Raw genomic sequence first — 12711 nt, 5'->3', positions numbered from 1 at the left:
ACAAACCCTAGAATTCTCCTCAACATTGATAAGTTTTAGGGTTTCATATTAACCCTAATACAAACCTTATCCGTAAGGCTCTTAGGACTGATTAAAACCTCGAATTGGCTTCAGCATATCAGATTGCCCTTCAAACTGTGTTTCAGTCTTCTTTTGGGGTTTCAAACACTTTTGAAGGGGTGAAAACAGTTCGGACTGTTGCTGTTGTGTGTGGTTATTGATTTCAGATCAGTCTTATATATATTTCATGCACATCTATCGTGAGTATAGATTGGTTCTCTACTGATTTTGTGACTGTTGTTGGGACTTCTAGTGCTGGTTTTGACTGTAGTAACCATAATCTTTGATACTTCTGGTTCTTGACTGAAATGGAGCTTAAGAATCAGGCAGAAGGCAGTTTTGGGAATAACAGTTATGTGTGGTTCTGAGATAGGTTTTCAGATTACAACCGTAAAGTTTGATGGATCAAACTACTTGGAATGGGCCCAATCAGCCATGATGGCTATTGGGGGAAGGGGCAAAGTAGGGTATCTCTTGGGAGATGTAGCAGAACCTTCCAAGGGAGACCCTACGTATACCAAGTGGGTCCAAGAAAACTACTTGGTTATGACATGGCTCTGTAATTCAATGCAGCCCCATATCAGCCGAAATTACTTATGGGCAAAGACAGCCAAGGAGATATGGAATGTGATGAAAGAGACTTACTCTCAACCCCTTAATGTTGCCAGAGCATATGAGTTGAAATGTGAGGTGAATGCCCTTAAACAAGGAGAGAAACCGGTGTCAGTCTATTTCTCTAACTTGCAGTCCCTGTGGCATGAGATTGATCACTTAGAGACTCTTGAGTGGGAGAGTCCCAAAGATGCTCAAATACATAGAAAGCACATTGAGACAAACAGAGTGTTTGAGTTTCTAGCAGGACTGAATTCAGAATATGATATTGTGAGGCATCAGATCTTGACCAGAGATAGTGTGACCCTCTCTCAGGCATACTCCTTAGTGCACAGTGAAGAGACCAGGAGGAAAGTCATGATGCAACCTTAGCTGCTTACACCTGCCTTGGTACCTGTCAAACCCAAAACAGAGGGTGATTCAGAGAGGGACAAAAAGAAGGAAGATAAAAGGGATGTGGTGTGTGAGCATTGCAAGAAACCTAAACACACAAAAGAAACATGTTGGAAGCTGCATCCACATTTGGTCCCGGCAAAGTTGAGAAATAAAAGGAGTAATGCTCATGTGGCTACGACTACTGATTCAGCATCCTCATCTGGCACGAGAGGCACACCATTAGAGACCTTAGCTGCAGTTCGGGCAGCTCTAATACAATTGGAGGAGGAAGTTGGCAGTTCAGCTCAGTTACCGCAGTCATCATCAGCTCCAGCTACATCGGCCTTTGCACACTCAGGTACTCGAGCCTCAACCTACCATGCCTCCGCTCCAGGTACTACGGAACCGTGTTGGGTAATAGATTCAGGTGCATCTGACCATATGACCAGCTTGCCCTCTCTGTTTACTACTTATCACTTATCTTCTGGTAGGGATAAAGTATCTATAGCTGATGGCTCTCTTGTCCCTATTTCTGGCAAGGGTGACATCAAACTGTCAGATACTATATCCTTGTCCTCTGTCTTGCATGTTCCTAAACTGGATACTAACCTCCTTTCCGTCAGTAGCATTACCAAACATTTGAACTGCTCAGTAACTTTCTTTCCTGACCGATGTGTTTTTCAGGACATGGAGACGAAGAAGGTGATTGGGACTGGCTGTGAGACGAATGGGATCTATCTGCTCGGGGAGAGTTCTCGTCGGGAAGAGTCAGTGGATAAGAAGTTACTTGTTTCTCAAGTTGTGAGTCCGGTTATGTTGTGGCATAACCGATTGGGTCATTTATCTTTTCGGTCCTTGAAGAGTCTGTTTCCTACTTTGTTTGAGTCTGTTGAGTTATCTCAATTGAAGTGTGAAAGTTGTGAGTTGGCTAAACATTGTAGAAACTCTTATTCATTGAGTAATAAAAGGAGTAATAGTTCTTTTGATATTGTGCATACTGATGTTTGGGGGCCATATCACATTCCTTCTATGGGGGGTACATGTATTTTTTGCTATTTGTTGATGACGACACCCGTTTTTCATGGGTTTATCTTATGTGATCACGAGATGAGGTGCCTGTCCTGACCCAAAACTTCCACCAAATGATCCTAACACAATTTGATGCCAGGATAAAAGTACTTAGATCTGATAATGCAAAGGAATACTTTGCTAAGCCATTGGCATCGTACCTCCTTAATCATGGGGTTATCCACCAGAGCACGTGTCCTCATACACCTCAGCAGAATGGGGTTGTAGAGAGGAAGAATAGGCACATCTTGGAGGTGGCTAGAAGTATTATGTTTACCTCCAATGTCCCTATTCGCTTCTGGGGTGATGCTATCCTTACGGCGGTATATCTTATTAATCGGATTCCTTCTCGGGTTCTTGATATGAAACCTCATTTTTCCCTTCTATACCCCAATGAGGAGTTGTTCACTATTCCCCTCAAGACATTTGGTTGTACCTGTTTTGTTCAGCTTCTTGGTCCCAATCACCCTAAGTTTCAACCCAAGGCCTCCAAATGCATCTTTCTTGGTTATGCACAAACTCAAAAGGGTTATTGTTGTTATGATCCTGTCTCAGGAAAGAAGTTTGTATCCATGGATGTCACTTTCTTTGAGGAGACACCCTACTATTTTCGGGTCTCTCCTCAAGGGGAGAGTAGTGAGCGTGGAGATTTGGGTCTTTTTCTTCACGGGGAGGAGTGCAGTGAGGACAGGGTTAATACCTTTGGGGCTGTTCCCTTACCTATTCCAGTTGATGATGAGGGCTGTAGTAGCGAGGGTGGTCAAAGGGATCGGGAGTTGAGAGTCTATCATAGGCGATGCAGGCAGATTGATCCTGGTCATCAGCAGTCCCAGCCAGCTACAATCTCTGTGGCTCCAAGTCCAGATATTACAGTCCCAGGGCCCACAGAGACTCCTTCCATTGTTGCTACCTCACCCTCTACAAATGACCTTGACCTTCCCATTGCCCTCCGTAAAGGAAAACGGCATTGCACCACATCTAAAGCCCATTGCATCTCCCAGTTTTTGTCCTATGATTGCATATCTCCCTCCTACAGGTCCTATCTCACCTCTGTTGCTAATGTCCCTATTCCGAGAACAGTGCAAGAAGCCCTATCAGTCCCGGAGTGGAGAGGTGCAATGCAAGTTGAAATGGATGCCCTGTTGAAAAATAATACCTTGGAGCTAGTTGACTTGCCCAAAGGAAAGAAACCAGTTGGATGTAGGTGGGTATTTACTGTGAAGCATAATGCGGATGGTTCCATTGAGAGGTACAAAGCTCGGCTAGTTGCAAAGGGGTTCACTCAAACTTATGGTATAGATTACTTGGAGACATTTGCCCCGGTAGCCAAGATGACCACCATTCGGGTTCTATTATCTCTTGCAGCAAGCTACACTTGGCCTTTGTACCAAATGGATGTTAAGAATGCTTTCCTGAACGGGGACTTGCAGGAAGAGGTCTACATGCAGTTGCCTCATGGATTCTATGATACAGAGGCAGGTAAGAAAGTTTGTCAGCTCAATAAGGCTTTGCATGGTTTGAAGCAGTCACCTAGAGCTTGGTTCGACAGATTCAGACTAGCCCTTGGGAAGTTTGGTTATGTACAGGCCCAGTCAGATCATACATTATTCATCAAGAGGGTGGAGTCGTCACTGACACTACTTGCAGTTTATGTTGATGATATTGTGGTCACAGGTAACGACAACCATGAGATTGAGTCCCTCAAACAACTTCTTCATCAAGAGTTTGAGGTGAAAGATCTGGGTACACTACGGTATTTTTTGGGTATTGAGGTTGCTAGATCTAAGCAGGGGATCTTTGTCTCTCAGAGGAAATATGTGTTAGATCTCTTGGCTGAAATTGGAAAGCTAGGTGTCAAACCTGCAGATACACCTATTGAACAGAACCACAGGATTAATGCAAAGAGTGGGGAGTTGCTTGAAGACAAAGTTATGTTCCAGCGGTTAGTGGGAAAGCTCCTATATCTATGCCTTACCCGACTAGACATCAGTTATGCCGTTAGTGTTATCAGTCAGTACATGCATTCTCCTAGAACCACACACCTTCTAGCAGCAGAAAGAATACTAGCATATTTGAAGAGATGCCCGGGTAGAGGTATACTGTTCAAGAACAATGACCACATGAAGGTGGAAGTCTATACAGATGCTGATTGGGCTGGGAGTGTTGATGACAGAAGGTCTACCTCTGGATATTGTGCTCTTGTGGGAGGTAACCCGGTTTCTTGGCGGAGTAAGAAACAAAGTGTTGTCTCTCGATCCAGTGCTGAAGCTGAGTATAGGTCAATGGCTAATGGAGTGGCTGAAATTCTTTGGCTGAGATCACTACTTGAGGAGTTGGTTGTTGAGTATGAGAAGCCCCTGATGTTGTATTGTGATAATCAAGCGGCTATTAATATAGCACACAACCCAGTGCAGCATGACAGGACTAAACATATTGAAGTTGATCGACACTTTGTACGAGAGAGGGTCTCATCACAAGAAGTATGTCTCCCATACATCACCTCCAATATGCAACTGGAAGATATCCTCACTAAAGCTGTATCACGGAAGAAGCTAGAGGCAGATCTATCCAAGTTGGGAATGATAAACATTTATTCCTAACTTGAGGGGAAGTGTAGAGAACACTGAAGTGGGCCCCACAGCTACGGTCCCACTGTGTTCGTAGATTTGAAGATATTCTAGTCTGCCTAGGGTTAGCTATTGGTCATTTAGTTGTTTCAGTTGTTATATATTTCAGTCTTTGTTTTACTCTATTTGTTATGTAAAGACTAAGGGCAGATCTGTCCTTTCCATGTAATGAGCATAACCTATAAATATTAATTAAAGTGGCGGCGGCAGAACATGAAGCTTCTGCTCCTCCTTTCAACCCTTGTGTTCTACTGCTTCTTCTCCCTCTTTCTCTTCTCTCCTCTTTCTTTCTGCTTATCTTCGATCCTGAGATTCATTAGGGTTCAAGACTGATAACAGTCCTGAACTTCTAGTAAAAGCTCTGATACCATAAAAACTTTAGAGATCTAATACACAAATTGGTTCTTACTCTTGCAAAACTGTAAGTGTTTGTATGTCAACATCATCATCTAAGCCTTATCCCAACTATATGGAGTTGACTGCATGAGTCCTGTTTTGCCATTCTGTTCTGTCCAGTGTCATATCCATCGTTAATTTAGATAATTTCTTATTACTTCCACCCAAGTCCTTTTCAGTCTGCTCCTAGATCGTCTAGTCCCTTCAACTTGTAACAGATCACTTTTCCTAGCAGGTGCTGTAAATGGTCTCCTATGCATGTGACAAAACCATCTCAATCTACTTTCATTATCACCTACTGGAGCTTTTCCTTCATATGACTTCATTTCTAACCCCATCATCATAATCATTTTTTATCTATGTCATCGTCATTATCATCATCCAAGTCTTACCCTAACCACATGAGGTCAGCAACACGAATCCTGTTTTGCCATTCCATTCTCTTTAATGCCATATCCATTGTTAACCTGTGGGCACTTGAATCAATTTTAACTACTTCAATCCAAGTCCTTTCTGGTCTACCCCTAGCCCCTTCAACTTGCAACAGATTGTTTCTAACCCTGTCCTTTCTAGTTTTACCACTCATCCATCTGGAATTTGCATTTCTGCCAGACTCATCTTTTGGCCATGCTGTTTCATAACTGTCCAACACTCTGCTCCATACAACATAAGATTAAATTTATTTGTATGATTATTTTGGACAGTTGTTTTCTAATTACAATAGGCAAACAAGTAAAGATAAAGAGGAAAGGAATAAGAAGTTTACATTTCTGTTAACACTTGCTTGAGGCCAACATTTCTTTAGGGTCCAATGTTTTTCTAGAGTGTTTTGTTTGACTAATTTCTTTGAATCGGCAAGAATACCAGATTCATTGGATTCAGTTCCTTACAACTGTCTTGTTATTCTGAAGTCCGAATTCAATGTCTCTGTTAATTCACATGCCCAACCATGTTACACACACGCTTGGAAACAACCTTGGTGAATGGATAGGTTGCTCTGATTGCGACATGGGTGATCAGAGTTCAAATCTTAGAAAGAGCCTCTCTGTGTATCTACAGGGGTAAGGCTGCATGCATCGATGTTCTTACACCAGAATTCAAATCCTGCCACATTGGCAGGAGCCTTGTGCACTGGGTTGCCTTCTTTTTAACCATGTTAAACACAATCTTATCTTTCCTGAATATGTTCCTATAGCAATTTGCTTTCTTCTTCCTTTTTTTCCTTTTTTTTTTTTTTTTTTTGAGAAAAAGCATATTATATTGATTTTGTAAACTGAGATGCAGTACACGGGGTGAAGCTTCCCCATGAAAGATCTGTGCAAGGATAATTACTAAAGAAAATGCATCAGTTGAAAGATTTCATGTTTTTTCCAAAGAGTAAACTTTTTCTAACATGTTTTTGTATTACTTCATTTATTTGAGAGGATTTGCCATAAAAAACTCTACTACTCCGCCCCATCCAAATAGACCAAAAAACATCTGTGAACATACTCCAAATGAATTTTCCATTACTAGAGAGGCCATCTGTGCAGCATCCGCCAAGGAAACTCACTGGGAAAAACCCAGCTTGGATGCAAGCTAACCAAGAGATGATTCTAAATATGCCTGCTCACTAGGCAGTGCAAGAAAAGTGGTCTGCATCTTCCAGTGTAGCATTGCATGAAGAGCAGCTAAGGGTGGAGATTGGAATACCTCTCTTTGTTAACTTATCTTTGGTGAGGCATTTCCTATGGGCTGCTGTCTAGACTAGGAAAGCAACTTTAAAAGGCACTTTCCATGCCTAAACTACCTTGTGAGGGAAGGTGGGTCTGCCCATACTTGGGTGCTGCATCATAGATTTGACCAATGAATACATTCCTTTTCTGTCCATGGCTGAATCCAATTTGCTTACTTTTTCTACTTCTTTCTTTCCTTTATTGACTTTCTTGTTTGCATACTAAAATAGAATGGTTTTTATGCAGAATTGTTAACAGATTATTGGTGACCTTTACTATTATATAATTCAAATATTCAATTATAAAAGGATTCTTATTTTATAGAAGTTTAAGAATGTAACTGGAGTAATGTCTGTTTGAATTTGAGTTTTGTTGTATATGTTTCTATTGAGTTGTCATTTATGAATTGTAAAGCTAATTTTTCAGTAGCATAATGCTAGAAAATTTGTTTATTGTCCTGGCTTATATATTAATTTTGTCAGTTCTTAAAGGAACCCTTCATGTTTCCTGTTATCTCTGAAATTAAATATTTTTGATACACACAGATTTTTGGGCTTCTTCGTAAGCAACATTGGTACCAACCAAGATGCCAAACTTACACAAAGCTATTAATGATGCTTGGGAAATGCAGACAACCAAAGCAGGCAAGCTTGCTGTTTGAGTTCATGCTGTCTGAAGGGCTCAAACCCACTGTTGACGTTTACACTTCACTTGTGAGTGCCTATGGCCTCAGCGGTCTCCTAGATGAGGCATTTTGTACTTTAGATGATATGAAGTCTGTCTCTGATTGCAAACCAGATGTGTACACATATTCAATCCTCATCAAGTGTTGCACTAAACTTCGTCGTTTTGATCTAATAGATCATATTCTCACTGAGATGTCATATTTGGGAATTAGGTGTTGCACTGTTACCTATAATACCATAATTGATGGATATGGTAAGGCCGAGATGTTTGAACTGATGGAGAGCTCACTGATGCACATGATTGAGAATAGTGAATGCCTGCCTGATATTTACACTCTAAACTCTTTCATCTGGGCATATGGAAATGCTGGACAGATTGAGAAGATGGAGGAGTGGTATGATGAGTTCCAACATATGGGGATTACACCAGACATAAAGACATTTAATATCCTAATCAGATCATATGGAAAAGCAGGCATGTATGAGAAAATGGGGATGGTTTTGGAGTTTATGAGGAAAAGATTCTTTTCTCCTACTATTGTTACTTTCAACATAGTTATTGAGATGTTTGGAAAAGGGGGAAATATCGAACAGATGGAGCATTTCTTTCAAGTAATGAAGCACCAAGGTTTGAAGCCTAATTCTATTACTTACTGTTCTCTTATTAGTGGGTATACTAAAGCTGGTCTTATAAAGAGGGTTGATTCAATCATGAGGCAAGTAGAAAATTCTGATGTAGTTCTGGATACTCCATTCTTTAACTGTGCCATCAATGCCTATGGCCAGTCTGGGGATGTAAAGAAGATGGAGGAAATCTTCTTGACAATGAAGGAGAGGAAATGCAAACCTGATAGCATTACTTTCGCTACCATGATTGAAGTGTACAATGCCCATGGCAAGGCTGAGGCCTCTCAAAAGTTGGAGATGCAATTATATGATAGGAATAAAAATTCAGGTATATCATTTGTTTGCTTTCACCCATTTTTGTGCAAGATTACAAAGATCTCTCTGACAACTTATGTGTATTAGGTCTAATTAGGTTAAATTTCTTACTTTCGTCCATGTGTCTACTGTTGGATCAGGTATAGTATTTTCAATACTCTATGAGGTAATTACGTTTATATAGGAACTGTCTCTTTTTAGATTAATAACGAAAGATATTCAAAAAAGGGGGTACCAAAATAAAGAATGAAAACAACATGGCCATGAAGTCTGCTACAATAAGATACCAAAGATCAAAAAGTTTTCAAGAATAATTTGGAGAAAACATAGAAAAGATGATTTACAAGATGTAAGACAACCAAGTAACACAACTGAAAAGTAGCTTAGGATGCAATATGACTTGTAATCTAGTGCAAGTAGTTTTATATTTACTATTATAAGAATAACAACTTTATGCAATTCTGCATCACCCTTTAGTTTTTTTGTTCTTCATATTTGTTGGGTTTTATCCCTTTAACAACATACTTTGTTGAATGGACTGAAACGTAATTGTTTCATGGCTGAACCAGCTAGGGTTGATGGCCGAATTTCAAACAAAAAAAAAAAAACAGCCCAAATCCGAGAACCATTTCTCAGAACTCGAAAATCAAATTTCCTTAGGATCGATATAACACTGTATTGGGCCAGATTTGAACACCAAAAATAATTTGAGTGTACCTGATATGGAGTCCACAATTTGCAGCTCCCAGGGTGGTAGTTCCATGCCCAAAACTCAGACCTAGATCGGCCTCCCAACTGAAGATGGCGCAGCTAGAACTTAAGGTCAATCCTACAACAATCCTTCAACTGATTTTGATCTCCAACGAGTTAGGATTAATCGAGCTGTGAGAACCACTTCAAATCTGATGTTTTTCTTCAAAAACACAGCAGAGAATGATGGAAGAACTGTCTCTTCCTTGGTTGGTTCAAACTAGGGTTTATGGGAAGCAAGAGAGAAGTGAGAGAGTGTAAAAGTGTCTAAAATAGTATAGGTTGACCTCTCCCTCTTGTCTCTATATATGGCCCTCTTTTCTAATGTAATCAGGACTGATCTAAATCAGATTTGAGTTAGGTCTCTAATTACACTAATAATATGGAGGTCCAAACCTATATACATACCCATATTCAATCAACATCACATGACAACTTAGTTGTGATGTGACTAGTTTAATTAGTCTTACTATTGCAAGGCTCATAGGCCTGAATAATGTATGGTATGGGACCCACAAAGGTCTCATATCAATCCATATTGGTTCAGCCCATGTCTAGAAACACATAGGCCAAATTTCACTGCACAAAGGTAGTGAACCCCTAAGCCAATCAAATTGGGCTTAATATGGGCTTAGGGGTGGATTCGAGCCAAGCCGAGCAGAATAGTATGAGGCTCGAGCTAGGCTCACCAAGGTTGTATAAGGTTCGAGCTCGAGCTCGGTTCGAGCTAGAACATTGAGCTCGATCTCAGCTTGAGTGAAAAACTCATAAGATCGAGCTCGACTCAGCGTGAGCTCAATTTGAGGAAAAATATTTTATAAAAATAAAAAATTGTATATAAAAATATTTTGTTATTTGATATTTAAAAAAATAAGAATTATAATATTTTTATTATATATATTATTTTCTATAATTTTATTTTATATATATACATTCGAGCTCGGCTCGTTTACTAATCGAGTGTGTATATATATATATATATATTCAACCTTAGCTCGTCTATTAATCAAGCCTGTAAATTGGGCTCGAGCTCGACTCGAAGCTCAGTTAAAACCAAGTCGAGCCGAGCTGGAGCAGCTTGTTAAAAGCTCGACTCGGTGCCACCCCTATATGGGCCCAAAACTTAAGTGACCCTTGGTTTCAACCACCTTATGAAGCCCAAGTATAATGGATTGATATAAGATTAAGCCCATCAAGTTTCAGCACTGTAATGGTCTCTTGCCCTTAACCTCTCAACCCTAAATAATCAAAATACTACTCACAGAGAAGGACTTCTTCCCTGACTGCAAAATGCGTTGTCACACTCTTTACTCAAATGGATTCCGAGATTAAAACCTTTTGCAAACATTTTTCATAAAATAAAATAATATAAATATAAATACATTTTGCAAAGAGATTTCAAAACAGTTGAAATTCATTGTTGATAGCTTTAGGTTTCCATCAAAGAGAGTGTAAACCCTAATATTCACTTTATCTGAAAAAGGGGTTGATCCTATCACAATGATCACCTACTCAGGTAATATCTTAAACTGCTCCAACATTCCCTAGTCCAAGACCTAGTGCAATGCCATGACCAAGCTTGGGGTTAAGTGCAATCATCTATCTCTAAGGTCCAAGGCATAATTGAAAATTGGTCTATGTTCAGTGTTTCTTATAAACACCCACTGACTATACTTGGGGCTTAACCCCAATAGCTGAGACAAGCTGCTCCACCATTTTGATAGTACATCAGTGTCAACCGTGTCAATTTATCCAATGGCTGAGAACATTGTAAACAAAGACAAGTCTCATAGGTGTCCAATTTAAGGGGTAATTCACAAAAAACATATCAATCTGAACATAAAATAATTATGAACTGATTTTATTATTACATAAAACTCAGTGTACATTAATTTGATTGGAGCTAAGGGCATACACTATCTAACATACTTGTGTTATATCCATATTGTTCAACATTGGCATGGTGGTAATTGGACATTGGATTGAAATCGATGGAATTTGGTAAACCTTTTATTTGGTGAGCTTGACTAAGCCTCTATAGCATCAGTTAATCACCAATCTGGTTTTGGCTATTTAAGCTAATTAGAATTTATTTCCTAGATATATTGGTCAATTGTATTTCCACTAGCAACTTCGACCCCTTCTCAGGTAAACTTGTCTACTAACTTTGAGCAATTGTTCTTCATGATGGCATGGTTGGGTAAAATATTAGGAATTTTGGACAGCAGTAGATACCAACTTTGAAGATGTCCTGACAAAGATCAAGCCCAGAATTTTGCATTGACTTGGATAAGGTTTCAGCTTCAGTAAGATTGAATGGTGAATAGTGTTCTTATTTTCTGAACTGTGTGACTTGGGTTGAATCATATTCAGGAAATGCAGAATTGCCCAAGTAAAATCTCTCTAGGCCATTGGATGTCAACTAACTTCCTAAGCAAGAAACATAAAAGAGCAATTTGTACATGGTTTAGAGCTAGTGCAGCAGTTTTATTCTTTTTCTTTGCTTGGACAAAAGAAAACTATTAAAATCATAAGAGACAAGTTTATCCCACATTCATTTATAAAAAAAAAATAAAAAAAAATTTCTCCCACATTTTAGGAAGCAGAGTATTCTTATACATGATCCCAGCTTTCCACTAAATACTCTAGTTCCCCATGCTTTACAAGACCTTAAGTCCATAACCAGTTAACCACAAAAGCACAAACACATATTGAAAACTTGAGTGACAGAGCTTAAGACAATAGGTCCTCCAAGGCTTTGAAAATGTCGATGCAGGTGACCATGCCTGTCCAACATCCAAAAGGAAAAGTAAGTTGAGTCCAGTTCTAAATATGATCAAGATGGTCCTATGTTACTTGATACACTAATTACTGACACAAATAGATATTCAGAATCTCTCCTTTCTCAAAAGATAGAAACTCACCAATGACCTGCCCTTCCTGATTCACAATGGGGATCCTGTGGATCTTCTCCTTGAGCATTGAAGCTGCAGCATCTGCAGTTGTACCAAGAAACTTTTCTTTAGCCTCATCAACCAGAACTCAATCTCAAGTGATCATTATCAAATAAATGAGCATGGGAAAGAAATTTTTTAATTTGTACAAATATAAGAGAAGATTACCCAAAACTGTCTTTTCAGGTGACAGAGTGATGGCAGGAGATGACATGACTTCTTCCACCGTTGATTTTATCTGCAAGTACCCATTTTCATAAGTTAAAATCTTAAATTAGAAAATGAAGAAATAAGACTATTTACCAATATCAACAAGATCATTTCCCTCCTACCTATCACTAGGCATGTCCAACCAGTTTTTTTGGATAGCAAACTGGAAGAAAATTAAAGGTTGAACAATTGAAACCAATAAACTGTTAAGACTTCCAAGCTGACAAATCCCGGTAAAAAACTTTTAGAAAGTAAAGAGAAATTCTAGTAAAAAACAAGCTAGTACAACTCTTGGATTTTTCTTCCAGCAGACAAG

The 12711-nt window shown here is 39.4% G+C and overlaps 1 protein-coding gene across 15 annotated transcripts in view; it reads left to right on the top strand.

Moving 5' to 3' along the window:
• Window positions 1–12711, top strand: part of LOC148844116 (LOW protein: PPR containing protein) — a 40280-nt gene that overhangs the window by 4590 nt on the left and 22979 nt on the right. For 14 of the 15 annotated variants that reach the window (XR_016103602.1, XR_016103608.1, XR_016103606.1 and 11 more), the window contains exon 2: window positions 7399–8494. Coding sequence is in view for 6 of the 15 variants with exons in the window: in XM_088959095.1 (XP_088815221.1) it covers window positions 7399–8494 (1096 nt within the window). In the remaining 9 variants the exon portion in view is untranslated. Of the gene's footprint in view, window positions 1–7398; window positions 8495–11331; window positions 11412–12711 lie in introns of those variants that run through there. The other variant, XM_088959099.1, reaches the window with a different exon arrangement.

This window comes from Nelumbo lutea, chromosome 8, assembly GCF_056320005.1.
Source record: "Nelumbo lutea isolate HS-2025 chromosome 8, American lotus-T2T, whole genome shotgun sequence".
NCBI lineage: Eukaryota > Viridiplantae > Streptophyta > Magnoliopsida > Proteales > Nelumbonaceae > Nelumbo > Nelumbo lutea.
Note: the sequence above shows the minus strand (reverse complement) of the source record. Positions and strands in the feature narration are given on the sequence as shown.